At 42.7% G+C, this 24747-nt stretch overlaps 1 protein-coding gene across 1 annotated transcript in view; it reads right to left on the bottom strand.

Annotated features, from left to right (window-relative positions):
• topbp1 (DNA topoisomerase II binding protein 1) overlaps positions 1–24747 on the bottom strand; it is a 162914-nt gene that overhangs the window by 132199 nt on the left and 5968 nt on the right. Inside the window, exons 2-6 of the mRNA XM_067999941.1 lie at positions 23980–24078; positions 23757–23891; positions 14454–14597; positions 9956–10137; positions 1913–2106 (exon numbers count right to left, since the gene is read on the bottom strand). Coding sequence (XP_067856042.1) covers positions 1913–2106; positions 9956–10137; positions 14454–14597; positions 23757–23891; positions 23980–24069 — 745 coding nt within the window. The 5' untranslated portion in view covers positions 24070–24078. The remainder of the gene's footprint in view (positions 1–1912; positions 2107–9955; positions 10138–14453; positions 14598–23756; positions 23892–23979; positions 24079–24747) is intronic.

Raw genomic sequence — 24747 nt, 5'->3', positions numbered from 1 at the left:
GAGGTAGTAGCGATATTGGATTGGAGAAAAATAGATAAAAGGAGGTACTTGAAAGATCGACAGTAATCAAAGTAGAAAAGTCACCCGGTCCATATGGGATGCATCCTAGGTTACTGAGGGAAGTAAGGGTGGAAATTGCGGAGGCTCTGGCCACAATCTTCCAATCCTCCTTAGATATGAGGACGATGCCAGAGGACTGGAGGATTGCAAATATCACACATCTGTTCAAAAAAGGGGAGAGGGATAAACCCGACAATTACAGGCCAATCAGCCTAACGTCGGTGGTGGGGAAACTTTTAGAGGCAATAATCTGGGACAAAATTAATTGGCACTTGGAAAAGTATGGGTTAATAAATAAAAGTCAGCACGGATTTGTTAAAGGAAAATCATGATTGAGTTCTTTGATGAAGTAACGGAGAGGGTTGATGAGGGTCGTGCGGTTGATATTGTGTATATGGACTTTCAAAAGGCATTTGGTAAAGTACCACATAATAGAGTTATGTTACACGTCAGCAAAATTAAAAGCCCATTAAAGGGACAGTGGCAGTGTGGATACAAAATTGGCTGGGACAGAAAACAGAGAGTAGTGGTGAACAGTGGTTTTTCAAAGTATACAGTGGTGTTCCCCAGAGGTCAGTATTAGGACCACTGCTCTTTTTGATGTATATAATGACCTGGCCTTGGCTATATACAGGGTATAATTTCAAAGTCTGCAGATGACATGAAACTTGGGAATGTAGTAAACAATGTGTAGGATAGTAACAGACTTCAGGAGGACAGAGACAGACTGGTGAAATGGGCAGACACATAGCAGATGAAAAAAGTGTGAAGTGATACATTTTGGTAGAAAGAATGAGGAGAGGCCATATGAACTAAATGGTGCAATTTTAAAGGGAGTGGAGGAACAGAGAGACCTGGGGGTGTATGTACACAGATCTTTGAAGGTAGCAGGACAAGTTGAGAAGGCTGTTAAAAAAGTATACGGGATCCTTGGCTTTATTAATAGAGGCATAGAGTACAAAAGCAAGGAAATTATGCAAAACTTTTATAAAACACTGGTTAGGCCTCAGCTGGAGTATTGTGTTCAATTCTGGGCACTACACTTTAGGAAGGATGTCAAGGCCTTAGAGAGGGTGCAGAAGAGAGACAGAAGAGGGATGAGAGACTTCAGTTATGTGGAGTGACTGGAGAAGCTGGGGTTGTTCTCTATGGAACAGAGATGGTCAAAGGGAGATTTGATCGAGGTGTTCAAAATCATGAACGGTTTTGATAGAGTAAATAAGGAAAAACTGTTTCCAGTGGCAGAAGGATCAGTAACCAGACGGCACAGATTTAGGGTGATCAGCAAAAGAAACAGAGGTGACATGAGGAAACATTTTTTTAGGCAGTGAGTTGTAATGATCTGGAATATACTGCCCGAAAGGGTGGTGGAAGCAGATTCGATAGTAACTTTTAGAAAGGAACTGGATAAATACTTGAAGGGAAAAATTTATAGGGCTATGGGGAAGGAGCAGGGGAATGGGACTAATTGGATAGCTCTTTCAAAGAGCCGGCACAGGCACGGTGGGCCAAATGGCCTCCTCCTGTGCTGTACAATACTATGATAATAGAATCCCCATTTTCAGCCCAAATGAAGGATTCCCCTGATGGATAGTGGAAATTAGCAGCTAATCAAGTTTCTCCACATTTTTTCTTACACATATGTAACAGCCATGGGAATGAAGACAAATAGAAAATAAACATTATGCAGTTTTATTCACCAAGAAATAGAGGTGAAATACAAACAAAGGAAGCTATGCAATGAGGTAATATGAACATTTTGGAGGATAACTGCAGTGTAGACAAGGGAGGTTCCACTTTACTGTATTTGCAAGGTCTGAAAATGGAGCCATATCACATATGGTGCCTTTACCTTTAGGTTCTTGCACTATAAGATGCGTGCAATCATTCATTTTCAGCTGCCCTGTGTACTGACCCCCATTCTCCAGGGTAAGACGTTGCACTTCCTGCCTATCCAGGCTACTCAGCCCCGTCACACAGATTGTGCAGCCAAGGAACGGAGGGCAGAGGTGCTCCTCCATATTCACATCTGTAAGGTTAATCATGCTGTTTGAAAGAAAGCAATAGTGAGTGGAATCTATAGATATAAACATTGATTTCATATTAGGTTTCTCCTCAAGGCACCAATAAATGAAATGTGCTTTGGAAAGAACAAACTTGCATTTACATACTGTCTCATCATATCCTCAGGACGTCCCAAAGCGCTTTGCATCTAATGAACTACTTTTGAAGTGTAGTTACTATTATGTAGGTAAATGCAGCAACCGTTTTGTGGTCAGCGTTTAACACATCAATTCACCAGCGAATATACAGCAATAAAAAACATAGTTAAAACAGCTCCAATATTTTCTACGTTTTACTTGCACATCCCATAAATTAATTTAGCTTTTTTTTTAAGACCTACCTAATAGTGCTATACTCAGAATCACAGAATTTTTCAGCACAGTCAGCCATAGCACGTGCACCGAATATCTGAAAGAGCCATCCACAGTCCCATTCCCTCGCCCTTTCCCCAAATCCTATTAATTTTTTTCCACATATTTGTCCCTTGTAAAAGCTATTACTGATTCTGCTTTCACTGCTGTTTTGTCTAGGGCATTCCAAGTCCTCTGCATCTATAAAACAAATTCTCCTAACCTCTCCCTTTGTTCATTTGATTGATAATTTTAAATTTATGCCCCGGTCACTGATTCACTTGACGGAGGACTCACAATGGGAAGCCATTCATTATAGACCTTATCCCCCAAGTCAGAAGAGCAATACAGTACAAGCATCTTGTATTGATGCTGTTCACAAATGAAAAATTCAATATTCAAATGGAACATCACTGAGTATTCTAATTACACTACAAATATGTTATAAACCATAACTATCAGTCACAATGCCTTCGATAGTCTGATTTTGAGACATTTTTATATTAGCAGAGATAAAAATTTGGGATGACACTAAAATAAATGATTAAACTTTGTACATTGTCGAAGTGTCTACAAAGGTCGTTCTGGGGGCCGAGACGAGACAGGGAAATGAGCACTTGCTCCCAGACCTGAAAAAATTGCAACAAGACTATTAAGTATATTCTTCTGTCTGCACCCCCATATAAGTGGGATAAACAGAATGCAAATTGTGAACAATGTTCCAAATACGCACAGTTTGCAGCATTAGGTACAATAGGGAAACTATGTGCAGAACTAGACTGAATTCCTGGATGTGGAGAGATTGGAGAAGCTGGGATTGTTCCCTTAGAGCAGAGAAGGTTAAGGGGGACCTAATAGAGGTGTTCAAAATTATGAAGTTTTGATAGAGCAAGTAGGGTAAAACTGTTTCCTCTGGCAAGTGGGTCAGTAACCAGAGGTCGTAGGTTTAAAATAATTGGCAAAAGAATTAAAGGGGATATTGGGAGAATTTTTTTTCACACAGAGGGCTGTTAAGATCTGGAACACACTTCCTGAAAGGGTGGAGGAAGCAGATTCCATAGGAACTTTCAAAAGGTAATTGGACGTGTACTTGGTGAGGACTAATTTGCAGGGTTGTGGGGAAAAAAGCTGGGGTGTGGGACTAAATTGGACAGCTCTTTCAAAGAGCCGGCACAGGCACGATGGGCCAAATGGCCTCTTTCTGTGCTGTAAAATTCTATGATTCTATTCTATGAGGCCTGGAGTTTGGCAGCACTGTAGTGGGGGATCTACGGTTTCGCAGCACTGAAGATACATATGGCCCTCATCTCCTTAATTCCAAGGGACGCAGACTTGAATGTTTACGTGCACAACCGATTTAGCCATTCATCGCCAGATCTGGCTGGACCACATAAAGCACTATCGGGTCCTGCTCTCCTCATCCTGAAATGCAAAGATATCTTGGCAAAAAATGACTGACGTGTTTCCTACATTACAACAGCGACTACACTGGAAAAAAGTACTTAGATTGGCTGTATAGCGCTTTGGGGCATGCTGAGGTCGTGAAAGGCGCTATATAAATGCAAGTCTTTCTTTCTTGAAGGTCCTGAGATTTTGCAGCAAGGGGTTGGGGGGGGGGAGGAAGCAGCCCCTGGAGTTTAGCAGCTTAGGAAGAGTTCCTGAAGTCTGGCAGGACTGAGAGGGTGGTTCTGGAGTTTGGTAGTATTGGCAGGGGAGAGGTTCTTGGGATTTTGAAATACTGGGGTGGGAGTCTTTGGATTTGGAAACACTAACTGTTGTTGAATCTGTGGCTTTGGACCACTCGGGGTCCTGTAAAGAGGGAACCTGGGGTTTGGCAGAACTTGATGCTATAATGTGGAGTCTGGCAGAATGGATTGAGGGGAAAGAGAAAGAATTCGAAAACTTTATAAGACATCTCCTTAGATATATTTAAATGTTTTCTGATTGGATATAGGAAAATAAACAAATGAATGTTTTCAGGGATGCAATGACTCCAAACCAAGCATGCAGCCTTGGACAAAACCCTACCCCTCTCCCAGAGCTGCTGGACTTCGGCTGGATTCCTCCCCCAACTGATGTCGCGCCTCCGGCACCAGCAATTGTGTCGTGCAACCCTCCGACAGAAAAAGAGGCAGAAACAAAGGGAGAGAGGAGAAAGGGAGTGAGAGATACAGCAACACAAACACAACAGAGACAGGTCAGAGACTCAGTTCTGACTTCCTACAAGTAACGCCTGGGATAGCCACTATATATTAAAAGTTTGATGTATAGCATGTACCTTCTACGAGTGTAAAACTTATTTCCTGTCACACTTCTCTGATTGTTTCAAAGTAAAACAGCAGCAAATCAGAACTGAGGTGATAAGGAATACATGAATCACAAGCAAAAAGAAAATATCTGTTAGACAACTATCAATGAGGGCCTACTTAGGAAAACAACTTATCCTGAATGACCAGTCAGAAAAATATGCTAACAAGAGAAAGGAGAGGTCAAACGAATCAAATATTTCAAAACACGATTCAATTTTTTTTTGCACACCATTTCTTCACACCCTCAGCCTGGCGCGTATGGGCTAAAAATAAGGTTCCTCATATAGTAAAAACATAAAAATAACTTATTTCACAATATCAGTGCAGTTAGAAGCAAAATAATTCAAATGTGCAGATACGTAAATCCTTCAAAGTGTGTGTCTTGGTTAGACCACACTTGGAGTACTGTGAACAGTTCTGTCTCATATTGTAAAAAGGATATAGAGGCACTGGAGAAGGTGCAAAAAAGATTTACTAGGATGATACCAGAAGTGATAGGTTATACCCATCAGAAAAGATTGAGCAGGCTGGGGCTCTTTTCTCTAGAAAAGAGAAGACGGATAGAGGTCTTTAAGATTATGGAAGAATTTAATAGGAGAGACGTAGAGAAGATGTTTCCATTTGCAGGGGAGACCAGAATTAGGGGCCATAAATATAAGATAGTCACTAATAAATCCAATAGGGAATTCAGGAGAAACATTTTTACCCAGAAAGTGGTTGAATGTGGAACTCACTACCACAGGAGTTGTTGAGATGAATAGCATAGATGGATTTAAGGGGAAGCTAGATAAACACATGAGGGAGAAAGAATAGGGTTAGATGAAGCTGCTCCAGTACAACTACAACACTGGCATCTACCCGACAATGTGGAAAATTGCCCAGGTATGTCCTGTCCACAAAACGCAGGACAAATCCAATCTGGCCAATTACCGCCCCATCAGTCTACTCTCAATCATCAGCAAAGTGATGGAAGGTGTTGTGGACAGTGCTATCAAGCGGCACTTACTCACCAATAACCTGCTCACCGATGCTCAGTTTGGGTTCCACCAGGACCACTCGGCTCCAGACCTCATTACAGCCCTGGTTCAAACATGGACAAAAGAGCTGAATTCCAGAGGTGAGGTGAGAGTGACTGCCCTTGTCATCAAGGCAGCATTTGACCGAGTGTGGCATCAAGGAGCCCTAGTAAAATTGAAATCAATGGGAATCAGGGGTAAAACTTTCCAGTGGCTGGAGTCATACCGAGCACAAGGGAAGATGGTAGTGGTTGTTGGAGGCCAATCATCTCAGCCTCCGGACATTGCTGCAGGAGTTCCTCAGGGCAGTGTCCTAGGTCCAACCATCTTCAGCTGCTTCATCAATGACCTCTCCTCCGTCACTAGGTCAGAAGTGGGGCTGTTCGCTGATGATTGCACAGTGTACAGTTCCATTCACAACCCCTCAGATAATGAAGCAGTCTGTGCCCGCATGCAGCAAGATCTGGACAATATCCAGGCTTGGGCTGATAAGTGGCAAGTAACATTCGCGCCAGGCAAGCGCCAGGCAATGACCATCTCCAACAAGAGAGAGTCTAACCACCTCCCCTTGACATTCAACGGCATTACCGTCGCCGAATCCCCACCATCAACATCCTGGGGGTCATCATTGACCGGAAACTTAATTGGACCAGCCATATAAATACTGTGGCTACAAGAGTAGGTCAGAGGCTGGGTATTCTGCGGCGTGTGACTCACCTCCTGACTCCCCAAAGCCTTTCCACCATCAACAAGGCACAAGTCAGGAGTGTGATGGAATACTCTCCACTTGCCTGGATGAGTGCAGCTCCAACAACACTCAAGAAGCTCGACACCATCCAGGACAAAGCAGCCCGCTTGATTGGCACCCCATCCACCACCTTAAACATTCATTCCCTCCACCACCGGCGCACTGTGGCTGCAGTGTGTACCATCCACAGGATGCACTGCAGCAACTCGCCAAGGCTTCTTCAACAGCACCTCCCAAACCCGCGACCTCTACCACCTAGAAGGACGAGGGCAGTAGGCGCATGAGAACACCACCACCTGCACGTTCCCCTCCAAGTCACACACCATCCCGACTTGGAAATATATCACCGATCGTCCATCGTCGTTGGGTCAAAATCCTGGAACTCCCTTCCTAACAGCACTGTGGGAGAACCTTCACCACATGGACTGCAGCGGTTCAAGAAGGCGGCTCACCACCACCTTCTCAAGGGCAATTAGGGATGGGCAATAAAAGCCGGCCTTGCCAGCGACGCCCACATCCCATGAATGCATAAAAAGAAGTAGGGAGGGAGGGAGGAGGCTCGTGTGGAGAATAAACACCGGCATGGACCCATTGGGCCGAATGGTGTTTTTCTGTGCTGTACACTCTGTAACACATGGGTGCACAAACAGACAAAGAAAAAGCCATTAGGAGGTAAGTGGTTTTGGAGTTTATATTAAGAGGGATTGACTATAAACAGATCATGATGACTGCACAAAACCATGATTAGGCCATATCTGGAATACTTGTGCAAATTTGGACTCCTCATTATGGAAGGCATAATAGTCCTGGAGAAAGTATATGTAATGAATTATTCAGTCAGCATAAATCAGTGGCATTGATAATACATTGTGTGTTAAATGGCATAACACCCCAGCTGTTGTAAAGCAGAGTTAGTCTCTGACTCACCACGAGCAACGCGATGGGAGATTTCCTTGTATTACTTACACACACACAGGCCCACACACATAGGCCCACACACACAGACACCTCCTATGTCACTGCTCACGTTAGGTCGGATGATGCTGCTCCTATTCCGTGTAATGCACAATATATTATTCTGTTAGTAAGGTGCCTCTGTCTCCAAACTGTGGCCCATGGACATGGCAAACCAGGTTTATTTGTTTACACACTGGTTTGTCCTATTTGAATTTTTTGAGCCTGGAGGAATGCAAAAGGCTATTGTTAGCACCGTTACCTCATTAAAGGCCAAATCCTAAAATTAGCCAACTTGGATCTATTAGTAGCCACTGTGCAGATTAACAGCAACATTGATTTACATTTTATATGTGGCCCTTAAGGCTTCATGACCTTCATATACCTAAGTGGCTCACAAAGACAATAAGCTTGGACAATTCTGCTTTAAGGTCACAAAGTCGAATTATTAAGTAAACAAAGCCTCAGATCATTCAGTGTTTAATTGTTGTTTGGTCAGGGAACTTTGCAAATCAAAATGTATTCATCAGTTTCAGGCTCCAGGTCAGAAGAACACAGCATTTTAAAATTGTAAGTCAGTGGCTGCATTGTTTATAAGGTCAGGAATATTACACCATGTAAAACACAATGTATCATTCTGCTACTGAAGTGTAGGTGTGTGTACCTTTAAGGCTATAAAGTCTAATTACTTTTTACATAGAGTAGGTTTATATAGATATCATTTCAGACACTGTAGTCCCGAACCAGCAAAACGTTGTTCGCAAAAGTCAGAAATCAGTTGTAGAAGGCAGAAAGTAGCAAAAAAAATTCCCAGAAGTTAACCAGCAGCCTAAAAGAACAAACTAGCAATTAACCTGTATGTAGTGAATGATCCCTTTAAATAGCGCTGCTGAAGGGTCCTTGCTGCCTGTTAGTTGCTGAGCGAGTTTATCACAGGGCGAGTCAGGTATTGGGGCATACTAATATCACAATCTTACTTAATTATGATAATGAGGCTTTTAAACGATTCCAGCACATGCCCTGGACGCCTACGGAGCAGCCCAATCCAATAAGGTGGACGATACACGTCCAGCATGGAATGAGCCCATGCACGCCGTGCACATATTGGATAAAAAGTACTTGGATGCGCACCTGAAGTGCTGTAACCTACAGGGCTACGGACCAAGTGCTGGAAAGTGGGATTAAGCTGGATAGCTCTTTTTTGGCCGGCACGGACACGATGGGCCGAATGGCCTCCATCTGTGCCGTAACTTTCTATGATTGTTAGACACCTGATTGACACCTGTAAAACTGACGCGGCGCGATCCATCACAGAGTTCACCTGCTACCACCTCTACAACATTGCCTGCATCCACTCTTACCCAAGCTCATCTGCCGCTGAGAACTGATCCGTGCCGGTCTCACCTGCATTAGTTGACTATTCCAATGCTCTTCTGGATGGTGTCCCAACCTCCACCCTCCGTAAACTTCAGCTCATCCAAAACTCTGCTGCCACTATCCTATCCCAAACCAAATACCCCCAATCACTCTGGCACTTGCTGACCTACATGGTCTCCTGGTCCCCCCCACAAAGTCTCAAACCTAAAATTTTCATCCTCCTGTTTAAATCCCTTCTTGGCCTCGCCCTCCATACCCTTGTAGCCCCCTCCAGCCCAACAATCCCCCATTCTCTCCGCTCCTTTGATTCCAGCCTCACTCATTCCCCTCCTCTCTACGCCACCCCCCCCCCACCCCCACCCCCACCATTGGCAGCCATGCCTTCAACGGCCTAGGCCCTATACTCTGGAACATCCTGTGCCTCTCCACCTCCTTCCACTCCTTTAAGACTCTCCTTGAAACCTCCCTCTTTGACCAAGCTTTTGGTTACTCCTCCTAATAACTCCTTATCCATTTTTTAGTTATGCCCCTATCATGACATTTGACATTTTTCGACATTAAAGACACTATATAAAGGCAAGTTGTTCAATTGGGTGTATTTGGCTATACATTTTATACTACATATACCTCACTCCAGAGGCTTGAGCACATAATCTAGGGTGACACTTCAGTGCAGTACTGAGGGAGTGCTACACTGTCCAAGATGCCGTCTTTCAATTAAGACATTAAACTAAGGCCCTGTCTATCTATTCAGGTAGATAGAAAGATCCTATGGCACTATTTGAAGAGCAGATGAGTTATCCCAGGTCCTAGGCAACATTTATCCCTTCAACCACTAAAACAGATTAACTGGGCACTTATCTCCTTCCAAATGTAGGATCTTGCTGGGCTCAAATTGGATTTTGTGTTTGCCTACATTACAACCATAATTACACTTCAAAAGTACTTAATTGGCGGGGCAGCACTTTGGGACTTTCTGACTTTATAATAAATGTGACACATACATATCAGGATTTGTCATCTCAATTTTTAAAAACTTGAAAGGAAGCATTGCCTGCCATTGCCATGGCTACTTACCGCTGTTGAGATTTCTCCCAGCATGCCTTAACCCAGGATGGACGTACAATGGGTTTTTTCAGACTGGCAGCCACTAAATACTTCTTGCTGCCAACCTCTCCGGCTATTAGATGAGTTACTGAAATGTTGAAGTCGCGGAGGATCCTACCACCCATCAGCTGTACTTGTTTATGTACTTCATCCTTAGGAGATAATATACAAATCATTCAGTCTTCAAGAAATCAATAATTAAAATCTAGTGCCATCAGCCGTTCTAAATTTGTCAATTTTATTTCAAAACTTCGGACTTGTGTTCAGATTATTACCTATGCTGGTGAGCAGTGTGTTTAATAATGAATTTATAATTGGTGTGGCTGAGTAGGTAGATAGTTCGATTAAAAACAACAAAGATGCTCTAATACAAATTAGTTTTACTTAATGTAGATTGGATGATAAACTATAGCTTTTCATTAGTTGTCATTTTAAGTAACAAAATACTTTCACTTATATAGCATCTCACACTGAAACATCTGAAAACACTTCACACAATTAATTAATTGAAATGGCATTGATTTATACTAAAATGGTTGACAGGGGGCTTTTCTTCCTGGTGTTTAAAAATTAAATTGTACCAGAAATTCTCTCCTGGCTTTGAAACGTTGTATGTCCGTATAGCTTTTGATCTACAGGTAACCAAATTACAGAGCCTTTGACAGTAATTTGATTTGTAAATTCCTATCAGACATGTGTCATGTAATACGAGCTTAAAGGCAGTGTCATTATCTTTAATATATGCCATCAAAATCAGTTTTAGAATCTTATAGCACAGATGGTGGCCATTCGGCCCATCGTGCCTGTGCCGGCTTTTTGAAAGAGCTCTCCAATTTATTCCCACACCCCAGCATTTTCCCCATAACTCTGCAAATTAATCCTCTTCATGTACATGTCCAATTGCCTTTTGAAAGTTCTTATGGAATCTGCTTCCACCGCCCTTTCAGGTAGTGCGTTCCAGATCTTAACAATCCTCTGCGTGAAAAAATTTCTCCTCATTTCCCTCTAGTTCTTTAGCCAGTTATTTTAAATCTATGACCTCTGGTTACCGAGCCTTTGCCGGAGGAAACGGTTTCTCCCTATTTGCTCTATCAAAACACCTCATTATTTTGAATACCTCTATTCCCCTTAATCTTCTCTGCTCTAAGGAGAACAATCCCAGCTTCTCCAATCTCTCCATATAACTGAAGTCCCTCATCCCTGGTATCATCCTGGTAAACCTCCTCTGTACCCTCTCCAAAGCCTTTACATTCTTCCTAAAGTGTGGTGTCCAGAATTGTACGCAATTTTACAAAAGTTGACTGGACGCATATCATGCCAGCATTAGCACTGCCTGGGAATTGCAAATGCTCTTGCAAATTTAGGTTGTTTCACAAGAGCTAAGACAGTAACTGGATGACCTGATAGAGGTCTTCAAGATTATGAAAGGTTATAAGATAGACAGTGATAGATTATTTCCACTGGTTGTTGAGATGGTAACAAGGCATCCCAAATTGAAGGATAGGTAAGAAATATGTTTCTTTGCACAGAGGGTGCTTCGAATATGGAAGTCTCTGCCACAAAGCATTGTTTAAGCAAGGATCACAAATCCTTTTAGAAAGAAACCAGACAGTTGTTTGAAAAAGAGGATTATTAACGGGCATGGGGAGCAGGAGAGTGGGTGGCTCAGGTGGAGAAAAACACCAACACAGACTTGAACGTCTGAAAGGCCTGTTTCTGTGCTGTAACATTCTATTATTCTATGCTGGGCATCTGTGCTTATTAACACGAAATGTGAACATTTTTCACTATTGTGTCCTAGGGTCTGGCGTGACTGAGTTCTGCATCCAGGGGCCTCTCCACTGGGAGAAATACAGCAGGGACTTGGCCATATCTTTAGTTCACCCATTTCAACAATTTAGCTTCAGTCGTAGCAGCAAGAGGGAATTCCATAGAGCTAAGCATCCATTTAATGGTCATCCAAATCTGAGTTAGAGGACGCCAAGAACTTTGAAACAATTTTGTTAATTTAGTCTTATGTTCTTCACCTACAAATGTACTTAGCTTCGATATTAATGTATAAAAGGAGAAACTCTTTCCAGAGGCAGATGGGACACAGATTTAAGGTGATTGGCAAAAGAACTAGAGGCGACTTGAAAAAACATTTTTTTATGCAGCAAGTTGTTATGATCTGGAATGCACGGCCTGAAAGGGTGGTGGAAGCAGATTCAATGGTAACTTTCAAAAGAGAATTAGATAAATACTTGAAGGAAAAAAATTTACAGGGCTATGGGGAAAGAGCAGGAGAATGGGACTAATTGGACACCTCTTTCAAAAAGCCGGCACAGGCACGATGGGCCGAATGGCCTCTTTCTGTGCTGTAACATACTATGATATCATGAAATAAATCTGATTATAGCCTGAACTAGGGTTTTGCTAACAATCAAAGCAATCAGGAGAGTACTTTTCCTGAGTTACATACAAGTAAGTTAATCTTTCCAGAGTATAACTCAAGAAAAAGTAACCGTTAGTTATGTAACCCACTAAACCAGAGGTTTCCCAACTTTTTTTGCTGAACATAGGAACGGGAGTCGGCCATTAGACCCTCGAGCCTGTTCCGCCGTTCAATGAGATCATGGCTGATCTGTGACCTAACTCCATATACCCACCTTAGCTCCATATCCCTTACTACCTTTGGTTAACAAAAATCTATCAATCTCAGATTTTTAAATTAACAATTGAGCTAGCATCAACTGCCATTTGCAGGAGAGAGTTCCAAACTTCTACCACCCTCAGCATTTAGAAGTGTTTCCTAACTTCACTCCTGAAAGTCCTGGCTCTAATTTTTAGGCCAGGTCCCCTAGTCCTAGACTCCTCTAACTACCCTATCAGCCTCCCTTATGAGATTTATGTCCCCCTCTTCCTAAGAAACAGTAATTGTGCATAATTACATAGAATTACATAGAATGTACAGCACAGAAACAGGCCATTTGGCCCAACAGGTCCACGCCAGAGTTTATACTCCACACAAGCCTCCTCCCTCATTACTTCATCTAACTCTATCAGCATATCCTTCTATTCCTTTCTCCCTCACGTGTTTATTTAGCTTCCCCTTAAATGCATCTATGCTATTCGCCTCAACTGTAGTAGTGAGTTCCACATTCTAGCCACTCTCTGGGTAAAGAAGTTTCGCCTAAATTCCTGAATTAATGTTAGTGTAGATATTGCTGGTAACCCAGAACACGTCAGCAGTTTTGACATTTTTGATGTTTTATTTCTGTTCCCATGCACTTTTGGGTTTTAACATGAAGTCCAATTATATCATTAGACCTCACTGGCGGAAAGTCCACCGCACATCCAGTGAAGTAACAACACGGAAGTGTGAGCAAGTCTGAAGAATTTCATGGGCCACTATGACAGTGCAAGCAACTTCACTAAAAGAAAAACTGCAGGCCTCTCCTCCCTCCGAGTTGGGGATGCAAGCCGGGTGCAGCAAAAACAATCCTCCGCAGATGGAACTAGAATGGGTCTATGGTCGGGTTGTTTGGGGGTGGAACAAGGAGTAATGAATCGTTGGGTTGTTTTAGAGGAGGTAAAATGGAAGTTCAATTTTTTTTTTTGCACGAACATTGAGAACCCATGAGTGTGGATACTATAATTAATTTATTTCTCAATTTAAGATGACGCCAAGCAAACAGCAACACAAAATCCAAGCAGGGAAAGTAAACAAACTTTCCAGAAAGGTGCAGAGCTCTGTCAATAAAGTATTTTTTGAGGCAGTGACAAGTTTTTAAAGGAGGGCTGCTTATCTAAACATTGCGGGAACCCGAGGGCTCCATTTTGATGCAGGGTCAAAAGAAAACAGATGGTTCATAGAGCTGCAGAATGCAGGGCAAAAATGCTTCCAAGATCTCTTAAAAGATGAGTCCAGAGGCTTTTTTCCTATTTATTTATTTCTCTATGGCAGCAGGACTCATGAGCACTTCAAAAAAGATATTGGTGCTGCAGAGTACAGACCAGAAGGCAAACAACTTTTTTTTTAACACTGCATAAAACACATTTAAACCGAGGAGTATTGAAAATACCTGTAAAGCTGGAACTGTTTGCAGGGGGTGCCTGAGTTTCAGAGAGAGCAGAGTCGGGAATCAGCCTGAGGGGAGTATTACAGCGCCACCATCAAAGACAATAAGTATTGCAGACATTACCAGCTGGTGCGTTACGGCTGGCGTCCTCCTTGCACCCCCTGATGGATATGCCCCCAGTTCGGGAACTTCTGCACTAAAATATTCACTCCATGCAGGAGGTCAATAAGTTTCAGTTCACGAGAGGCGCAGGTATACCTGTGGGACCTGTCCTGTTGCTGTGATCATGAATAAAGAGTGTTGGAAGAATACTGAATCGCAGTACGTTATACAATAATAATCTTAATAACAGTCTCTGAAGAAACTACCTGAAGCCCCAGTTGTTACCACTGCACTGAAATGCTTACCCTGGTTTGCTTATCCAAGCTGGTGCATGAAACCACCACATCAGCCATGACCATACTGTAGACAGAATGCACAGCTTCAGGTACACACTGTTGATGCTGAAGACAGAATATAACCACCTGTGGGCCAACGATCCTACAGCCGAGCTGCACAAAAAAAAAGGCATGTGAAAGATTAAAGCAGCAATTACGATCGCTGCACTGGGGCTGGGGCACTACTGCTACAACCTCACTGAGTTGCATGTTCTGTGCATCAACTGAGAACCCAAATAAGTTCGTTTCAAAATAAGAAACTCACCTGACTGTCCCTTGAGGTCAGCAGTCAAAACGGGCCCCACCCTCAAAGTTAATCCAATTTCCTCTAAGCGTACCATTGCCCACCTTCGCAAATACCGTGCGAGTATAATATCATCATTATCATTCCTCCTGTGCCATAGAGGTGCATAAGGCAGTAACCAACTGACTTCATCCAATTCTGTCTTGGGCTTCTCCCTCCAGCTCTCGTAGTTCCAAGTGCACTGCAGCCGCATCTGTTGTTATTGTGTTGTGTAGAACTTCTCTTGGTCGATTACCTACCTCTTTTCCCTCGTGGTTTCCGTTTCCACGTTTCCTTAGGGATCCTTGCGTCGCGCATTTTCAGAATATGACCAATGTAGGTCCACCTTCTCTTCCTGCATTGACGCTGGAAGCTGTTGAGCAACTTTTGGATGGCTTTGTTGGATTACCACATATAGGACATCACTCTTAAAAGTTCTCATCTTTGTTTTTTCTCCAATCACATTTGATTGTAGTACTCATCCTCTTCCACCACATTGGCCCAGAGTTTGCTGTCAAAATAAGTGAGGCTAACAGTGCTCACCGCTATTTATGCATAAATCGCATAGCAACTTCCGGTGAGCGCACAACGCAGAAATCCAAACGTTGCTGACGGAGTTGCACCGTTCCGCCATTAGCTTCACATAAACAGGGTCTCGCTGTCTGCCTCACCACTGAAATGCAATGAACGCATGAAGTTCCTGTATTTCCGCAGTAGATATGAACTAAACTCGCCACAGAAAGTGAAGTCTTGTCCATTCCAGTCTAAGTACCCTTTTAACGACATGATAAGTGTTAATTACTGCCAGTCAAACTCTCTGGCACTGAAAATTAACGATTACAAGTGTGGAGTCTCATTCTTTTCATCCTTTTAACTTCTTCCAGTTCTGACGAAAGGTCTTCGATCTGAAACGTTAACTCTGTTTCTTTCTCCACAGATGCTGCCTCACTTGCTGAGCTTCTCCAGCATTTTCTGTTTGATTTCCGATTTCCAGCATCCGCGGTATTTTGCTTTTGATGGAGTCTCATTCCTTCAGGTTTAAATGTTGTTGGAGATTTTTTGTTACTTTTTGTTTCTGTCTCTTTTTTCTCTCTCTCTTAATCCAATCTTTCTTTCCCTTTCTTTATTTCTCTTTCTGTACCTGATTTAACATTGAATTCACCCACTCGAATTTACACTTCCCTCTCAGTCCTTGAGCTGTTCATTTCAAAATCCTTCAATCTGATTGGTCAAGTAGATACCCAGTTGCTTGCCCTGTTCACCCAGATCCCAGATGCCCTGCAGAGGGCGCCGAGCCGTTTCCATCTCCCACTTCCAGCAACTTGCAGTGTAAAATATCCTGGAGATTAAACGGGCACGGGCACAGGCAAGGGCAAGGGCAAGTCTAACGAACGGTGGGCACCGTTTGTTGACTGGTTACAGCAAATTCTGGGCCAATGTCCAAATAAGTGAAAAAGTGCAGTTTGCAGTCACGACCGTCCAGATGTGTTTCAGAGTGAACATCAACTTTCACATTGGGTTTTTGTACCACTGATTTATAACCCAACTTTTCTGGTTGTATCTGCAAGATTGTTGGTCTTTCTTTGCACATCTATATTTTTATTAATGAGGTAGATGTCGTCTCCCATGCAATGACCAAATCTGATGTCTTTTATTACTTCTTTACAAAGAATTAGTGCTTTGCTGTTTTTAACTGAGAATAACCCGGCAGCAAAGGCGACAGGGGGGGCAGGGGAGGGGTTAAAGCATGATGCTACACTCGTTAAAGAATGAGGATTATAGCAAACTACTGGGAACAGGAAAAAATGCGGATGATTCACAGTTTCACAAAGCCTTTGATAAGGTACTATATTGAAGGCTGCTTATCAAGATGGGCAGATATTTGGCTGGATAAAGAATTGGTTGAATTCAAGGAGACAGAAGATAGTTATTAATGGCAGTGATTCTGCCTGGGTCACAGTCAGTAGTGGAGCCCTGCATGCATCGGCATTGGTAAAGGCAAACAATACACAAATTTGCAGATGATTCATGCGAGTGCCTAGATGAGAGTTTGGATGCAGGCAGATCTGGATGTTTGGCAGATGTCTTTTACTGTAGACAAATGAAGTGTGATACATTTGGATATGGGCAAATTCCAAGCATGTATATACATATGATCAGGTGCAGGCCTTTCAGCCCCTCGATCCTGTTCCTTCAATCAATAAGATTGTGGCAGATCTGTATCTTCACTCCAACTACCTGCCTTGGTTTCGTAACCCTTAATACCCTTACATAATAAAAATCTATCAATCTCAGTTTTGAAATTTTCAATTGACCCCCAGCCTCAACAGCTTTTTTGGGGAGAGCGCTCAGATTTCCACTACCCTTTGTGTGAAGAAGTGCTTCCTGACATCACCCCTGAATGGCCTAGCTCTAATTTTAAGGTTATGCCCCCTTGTTCTGGACTCCCCCACCAAAGGAAATAGTTTCTATCTACCCTATCAAATCCTTTAACCATCTTAAACACCTCAATTACATCACCCCTTAATCTTCTATACAAGTCTAAGAAACCCGTCCTCATAATTTAACCCTTTTAGCCCTGGTGGTGAATCTGCGCTGCACTCCCTACAAGGCTAATATATCGTTCCTGAGGTGCGGTGCCCAGAACTGAACGCAATACTCCAGATGGGGTCTGACCAGAGCTCTGTACAGCTGGAACATAACCTCCAGCCACCCCTTTGTATTCCAGCCCCCCTTGAGATAAAGACCTACATTCCATTAAACTTTTAAATTTTTTTTGTACCTGTCTACTAGCTTTTAGTGCTTTCTGTAGTTAGATCCCGAAAGCTCTTTGCTCATCCACAGTTCCTAGCTTTTTGCCATTTAGAAAATACTCTGATCTATCTTTCTTAGGTCCAGAGTGGATGACCTCACACTTCCCCACACTGAACTCCATCTGCCATAATTTTGCCCACTCACTTAATCTGTCAATGTCCCTTTGCAACTTTCTGCTCCCATCTACACTGTGCCACCTAACTTTATGTCATCAGCAAACTTGAATATACGGCTCTCTATTCCTTCATCCAAGTCATTTATAAATACGGTGAAAAGCTGAGGCCCCAGTACAGATCCCCGGGGACACCATTAGTCACATCCTGCCGATTTGAGTACATACCCATTATCCAATATTTATCCCTCAACCAACACCTAAAAACAGATGATCTGGTCATTATCACGTTGCTGTTTGTGGGATCTTGCTGTGTGCAAATTGGCTGCTGTGTTTCCTACATTACAACAGTAACTACACTTCAAAAGTACTTCATTGGCTGTAAAGCGCTTTGGGACATCTAGAGGTCGTGAAAGGCGCTATATAAATACAAATCTTTATTTATTTATTAAGTCTGCAATTTCCTGATTTTCAATTACAATATCATCTGCATCTGTCTTTAGCATTACTCTTAGCCACTCTCATTCTCTTAATACACTTGTATATTAGCGGTGTCCTTGATGTCCCACACAAGTTTTTCCTCATATTCCCTTTTTTCAGCTTTTACTACTCTCTTTGGATCACTTTGCTGTTCTTTATATCTCTCCCAGTCCACAGGATCTCTAATGTTCCTTGCATTTCTATAAGCCATTCTTTTAGTTTTATATTATCTCTCACTTCCCTTGTTGACCAAGGTTGTTTGATTACTTGAGCTCTTATCTTTTAGGAGTATGTACAGGTCTTGTATTCTACTAAATACTTTTTTGAACACCTCCCCCTGTTCATCTGTAGTTTTATCCGTTAATAGTTCTGCCCAGTTTACTGTGGTCAAATTCTGCCTCATCCCTTTAAATTCAGTCTTACCTAAATTTAAAACCTTGGTTTTTGACTCTCCCTTCTCCCTCTCAAAACCTAATAGTGAATTTGATCACATTATGCTCAATATTAGCGAGGTGTTCCCTTACTGTTAGATTATTGACTAATTCTGGCTCATTACTCATCACTAAATCTAATATGGCCTGTTCTCTTGGTTCAGGGAACATATTGTTCCAGAAAACTGTCCCGAATACACTCAAGAAATTCACTGCCTTTGGGACTTGAGCTGTTCTGTTGCCATTTAGAAAATACTCTGTGAAAATTGACCTCTCCCATTATAACCACCTTGTTAGTGCAACAAGCTTCTCTGATCTCCTTGTTTTGCATCCCGCTCTTTATCACTGCTATCAGGAGGTCTGTAGGCAACTCCCACCAGTCTTGCATCTTTTTCTATTCTTCAATTCTACCCAGAGAGTTTCTACTGCCTGCTCACCCTTACTAATGCTGCAATAGTGTCCTTTATCAATATTAATACTCCTCCTCCTTTTCCCATTTCCCTGTCCTTTCTAAAGACTTTATAATCTGGAATATTTATCTCCCAGACCTGCCCATTTTGCAGCCAGGTCTCAGTAACGGCCTCTACGTCGTAACTTTTAAACTGAAACTGTTTTTCTAATTCACTTGTTTTATTCCTTATGCTATGTGTATTAATGTATAGAACTCTTATTTGGACAACAGACCCTGCCCTGCCCTTTAGCCCTGATGCTGTTTTTCTCATACATTTTAACTTCTCACACTCTGTTTTTTATTACTCCTGTTATATTTTTGTCAGTTATTTTGTTATTATTTCCTATATTTTTTCTGAAAATACCATGTAGGTTGCACACTCAGGGCAGCTGTGAGGGGAAAAAAAGCTGGGAGTTATAGTTCATGAGTTGTTGAAGATCTATGACCAACATCGTGAAGTTGTTGCAAAAGTGAATCGGGTGTCAGGATGCATAGCTAGGACAAGACTAAATGCATGATCTTTAACTTATACAAGCCCTTCACCAGTTGAACCTACAATAGGGTGACCAGTTTTGATCCCCCTGCATGGTGGGGGACATTGAAAAGAGGTAGAAGAAACGGCAGATGATTGTTTTCAGGAAAGGGAGTTGGGATTTTTTTTAACCTGGGAAAAGATTGACTTTAAGGGAATATGATTTAAGTCTTTAAAATTATGAAGGGAATCGATTATGTCCAGGTGGGTGAATTATTTGAGTAAAATAAGCAGAGGAGAGAACTAGTGGACATCAGTACAAGCTACGGAAGCACAGGATTAGGCTAGGAGCCATGAATTCTTCTTTTCGCAGAGGGCTATCGACCTCTGGAAAAGGTGCCTGCGTAGGCGGCAAGTGCAGGTTTGTTGCAAGCATTCAAAAGGGAGCGAGGTGAGTCCTTGTGGGTGGAAGACATCTCCAGTTACACAAGGTAGGTGGTTTGACAGGTAGTGCTGTCAGTCACTGTGATCTACTGGAACGCACTTTACTCCACAGGAGTCGGCAAGGAGGAATTTCCCAGAATTACATTTTTCCTAAAGGCTTTTCTCTCTCCTTTTTTGGCCTCTCCCAGAAGATTGCAAGGATGCGGGCGTCGGGAGTTGGTGGGGAGAGATGAGCTGGACAGGGAAAAAATTGCATGGATGTGGGCATCGGGAATAGGTGGGGAGAGATCAGTTGGACGGGGCAGTTCTGTTAGAATCATAGAAAGCTATGGCACAGGAAGAGGCCATTTGGACCATTGTGTCCGTGCCAGCCGAAAAAGAGCCATCCAGCTTCATCCCACTTTCCAGCACTTGGTCCGTAGCCCTGTAGGTTATCTATCTTCAGGACATGCACTCCAAGGTCCCTTTGATCCTCTACACCTCTCAGTATCCTCCCATTTATTGTGCACTTCAAGTGCACATCCAAGTACTTTTTAAATGAGTTGAGGGTTTCTGCCTCTACCACCCTTTCAGGCAGTGAGTTCCAGACCCCCACCACGCTCGGTGAAAAAATTTCTCCTCAGCTCCCCTTTAATCCTCTGCCAATTACTTCAAATCTATGCCCCCTGGTCACTGACCCCCTCTGCTAAGGGAAATAGGTCCTCCCTATGCACTCTATCTAGGCCCCTCATAATTTTATACACCTCAATTAAATCACACCTCAGCCTCCTCTGTTCCAAAGAAAACAACCCCAGCCTATCCAATCTTTTCTCACAGCTAAAATTCTCCAGCCCTGCAACATCCTAGTAAATCTCCTCTGTCCCCTCTCCAATGCAATCACATCTTTCCTGTAATGTGGCGACTAGAGCTGTACGCAGTTCTCAAACTGTGGCCTAACAAATGTTTTATACACTGCTAGCATAACCTCCCTGCTCTTATATTCTATGCCTCAGCTAACAAAGGAACGTACCCCATATGCCTTTTTAGCCACCTTATCTACCTTCAGGACATGCACTCCAAGGTCCCTTTGATCCTCCCATTTATTGTGTATTCTCTTGCCTTGTTTGCCCTCCCCAAATGCATTACCTCACACTTCTCTGGATTGAATTCCATTTGCCACTTTTCTGCCCACCTGACCAGTCCATTGATATCTTCCTGCAGTCTACAGCTTTCCCCCTCACTATCAACCACATGGCCAATTTTTGTATCATCTGCAAACTTCTTGATCAAGCCCACTACATTCGAATCCAAATCATTAATATATACCACAAAAAGCAAGGGACCTAGTACTGAGCCCTGCGGAACCCCACTGGAAACAGACTTCCAGTCGCAAAAACACCTGTCATCCATTACCCTTTGCTTCCTGCCACTGAGCCAATTTTGGATCCAACTTGCCACTCTCCCTTGAATCCCATGGGCTTTTACTTTTTTGACTAGTCTGCCATGTGGAACCTTGTCAAAAGCCTTGCTAAAATCCATGTAGATTACATCAAACGCATTACCCTCATTGACTCTCCTTGTTACCTCCTCAAAAAATTCAATCGACTTAGTCAGACATGACCTTCCCTTCACAAATCCATGCTGACTGTCCTTGATTAACCCGTGCCTTTCTAAATGACGATTTATGCTGTCCCTCAGAATTGATTCCAATAATTTGCCCACCACCGAGGTTAGGCTGACTGGCCTGTAATTACTCCGTCTATCTTTTTCTCCCTTTTTAAACAATGGTACAACGTTAGCAGTCCTCCAATCCTCCGGCACCACACCTGTATCCAGGGAGGATTGGAAAATGATGGTCAGAGCCTCCGCTATTTGCTCCCTTGCTTCTCCTAACAGCCTGGGATACATTTCATCCGGGCCTGGCAATATGTCTAGTTTCAAAGATGCTAAACCTCTTAATACTTCCTCTGTTTATCCCATCAAAAATTTCACATTCCTCCTCCTTAACTATAATCTCTGCATCGTTCCCCTGCTTTTGTGAAGACAGACACAAAGTATTCATTTTGACAAGGTCCCACATGGCAGACTGGTCAAAAAAGTATAAGTCCATGGGATCCAAGGGAAAGTGGCAAGTTGGATCCAAAATAGGCTCAGTGGCAGGAAGCAAAAGGTAATGGTCGACGGGTGTTTCCAGTAGGGTTCCGGAGGGCTCAGTACCAGGTCCCTTGCTTTTTGTGGTATATATTAAAGATTTGGACTTGAATGTAGGAGGCATAATCAAGAAGTTTGCAGACGATACAAAAATTGACCGTGTGGTTGATAGTGAGGAGGAAAGCTATAGCCTGCAGGAAGATATCAATGGACTGGTCAGATGGGCAGAAAAGTGGCAAATGGAATTCAATCCAGAGAAGTGTGAGGTAATGCATTTGGGGAGGGCAAACAAGGCAAGGGAGTACACAATAAATGGGAGGATACTGAGAGGTGTAGACGAACAAAGGGACCATGGAGTGCATGTTCACAGATCCCTGAAGGTAGCAGGACAGATTGATAAGGTGGTTAAGAAGGCATACAGGATACTTTCCTTTATTAGCCGAGGCACAGAATATAAGTGCAGGGATGTTATGCTAGAACTGTATAAAACACTAGTTAGGCCACAGCTTGAGTACTGCGTACAGTTCTGGTCACCACATTACAGGAAGGATGTAATTGTACTAGAGAGGGTACAGAGGAGATTTACGAAGATGTTGCCAGGGCTGGAAAATTTCAGCTATGAGACAAATTTGGATAGGCTGGGGTTGTTTTCTTTGGATCAAAGGAGGCTGAGGGGAGATTTAATTGAGGGGAACAAAATTATGACGGGACTAGATAGAGTGGATAGGGAGGGCCTATTTCTCTTAACAGAGGGGTCAGTGACCAGGGGGCATAAATTTAAAGTAATTGGTAGAAGGATTAGGGGGGAACTGAAGAGAAATGTTTTGACCCAGAGGGTGGTGGGGGTCAGGGACTCACTGCCTGAAAGGGTGGTAGAGGCAGAAACCCTCAACTCATTTAAAAAGTACTTGGATGTGCACCTGAAGTGCCGTAACCCACAGGGCTACGGACCAAGTGCTGGAATGTGGGATTAAACTGGATCGCTCTTTTCCGGCTGGCACGGACACGATGGGCCAAATGGCCTCCTTCTGTGCCGTAACTTTCGATGATTCTATCTAATTAGTCCTACTCCCCTGCTGTTTCCCCATAGCTCTGTAAATTTTACCCCTTGAAGTATTTATCCAATTCCCTTTTGAAAGTTACTATTGAATCTGCTTCCACCGCCCTTTCGAGCAGTACATTCCAGATCAAAACAACTCGCTTTGTAATTTTTTTTCCTCACACGCACGATGGGCTGAATGGCCTCCTTCTGTGCTAATTCATTCTATGATTCTCATTCTATGTCGCCTCTGGTTCTTTTGCCAATCACCTTAAATCTGTGTCCTCTGGTTACCGACCCTTCTGCCACTGGAAACAGTTTCTCCTTATTTACTCTATCAGAACCCTTTTGAAATAGTGGTGTATCACTAAGGCAAACTACTTCTGCAGAGGCGTAACAAAGCTTGACAAAATAGGTTTAAAGTGCACACCCACTGACAGGGATTTAATCAGTTCTACATTCCCCACTTTTTGTGTGTACCTGGGTACCATTTGCCAAATCAAACCGTGGCAGTGGGCTTTACACTTGGGTTAGGTTCATACTTCTTGTAACAAGCTAGATAAAACAAAGTCAAAACAACACTCTATTCCACAAGTGCAAAATACAAAAATAAGCACCTTTTTCAGATGACTGTAAGCCTCTCCCTCAAAGGGGTCACATATATAAAGTGAGCTGTCCTTTACTTTTAAACTAAATGTTTCATCTTCATGTACAGTCTGCAGAAATTCCTCCGATTTAAATTCTTTAATAGCCTGCAAATTAGAAAAAAAATGATTCAAGTTTGTTTGAAATTAAGTAAATTAAAATTGAGGGACACAAATGTGTTTTTTTTTTACCAACCTGATAAGCTTTTGTGAAATATTCAGACTCTTTCCCTTTTGCTTTTATAAATTTTACAAGAAAAGGCTCTGGGTTTGCAGGATTCGACATTTTCACAATCTAAATTTAGAAGCAAAAAAACACGTCAAATATACTTAAAGTCTCTCAATTACTGGTACAGGAAGCCTTTTTGGAATCTACCATGCAATTTGGAGAGAGATTTGTGCTTTGGATATCATTGCAGGGTATGAAAGCATAAACGTGGGAATTCGAAGTGGCTTTAAAAGGACCCATGAAATCTCTTGCATTATGTTCTGTTTGCAAGCCAGGACAATTCAGTATTTTCCTCCAGCCCCATGTGAAGCAAATTCTGTTGGACCATCAATGGTTGCAGAACTGCTAGATTCCATCGCAGCTTAGTAATGCAAAACCTGGTAATGGTTTCACTGAAACTGCAGACCAGGATGTGCAAGAAATTTAGAACACTCCACCGAAGACTACCAGTGTGAACAGGACACAAGACTTAACAGTTGCCACTTCAGGAAAACTCCAGTGAACCACACCTGTGTGACTCATTAAAACAAAACACTAAATACTGCAGATGCTGAAAATCTGAAATAAAATGCTGGAAACATTCAGGTCAGGAAGCGTCTGTGAAGCATTAACCCGACCTTCTCTCCACAGATACTGCCCAACCTGCTGAGTATTTCCAACATTTTCTGTTCTCATTTCTGTGCAACTCATTCCCTTGTAGTTATAGAACATTATACTGTACATGCAGGTGCAACG

Source organism: Heptranchias perlo, chromosome 2 (assembly GCF_035084215.1).
Source record: "Heptranchias perlo isolate sHepPer1 chromosome 2, sHepPer1.hap1, whole genome shotgun sequence".
NCBI classification, from domain to species: Eukaryota; Metazoa; Chordata; class Chondrichthyes; order Hexanchiformes; family Hexanchidae; genus Heptranchias; species Heptranchias perlo.
The sequence above is the reverse complement of the archived record's forward strand: the minus strand, read 5'-3'. Positions and strand labels throughout refer to the sequence as shown.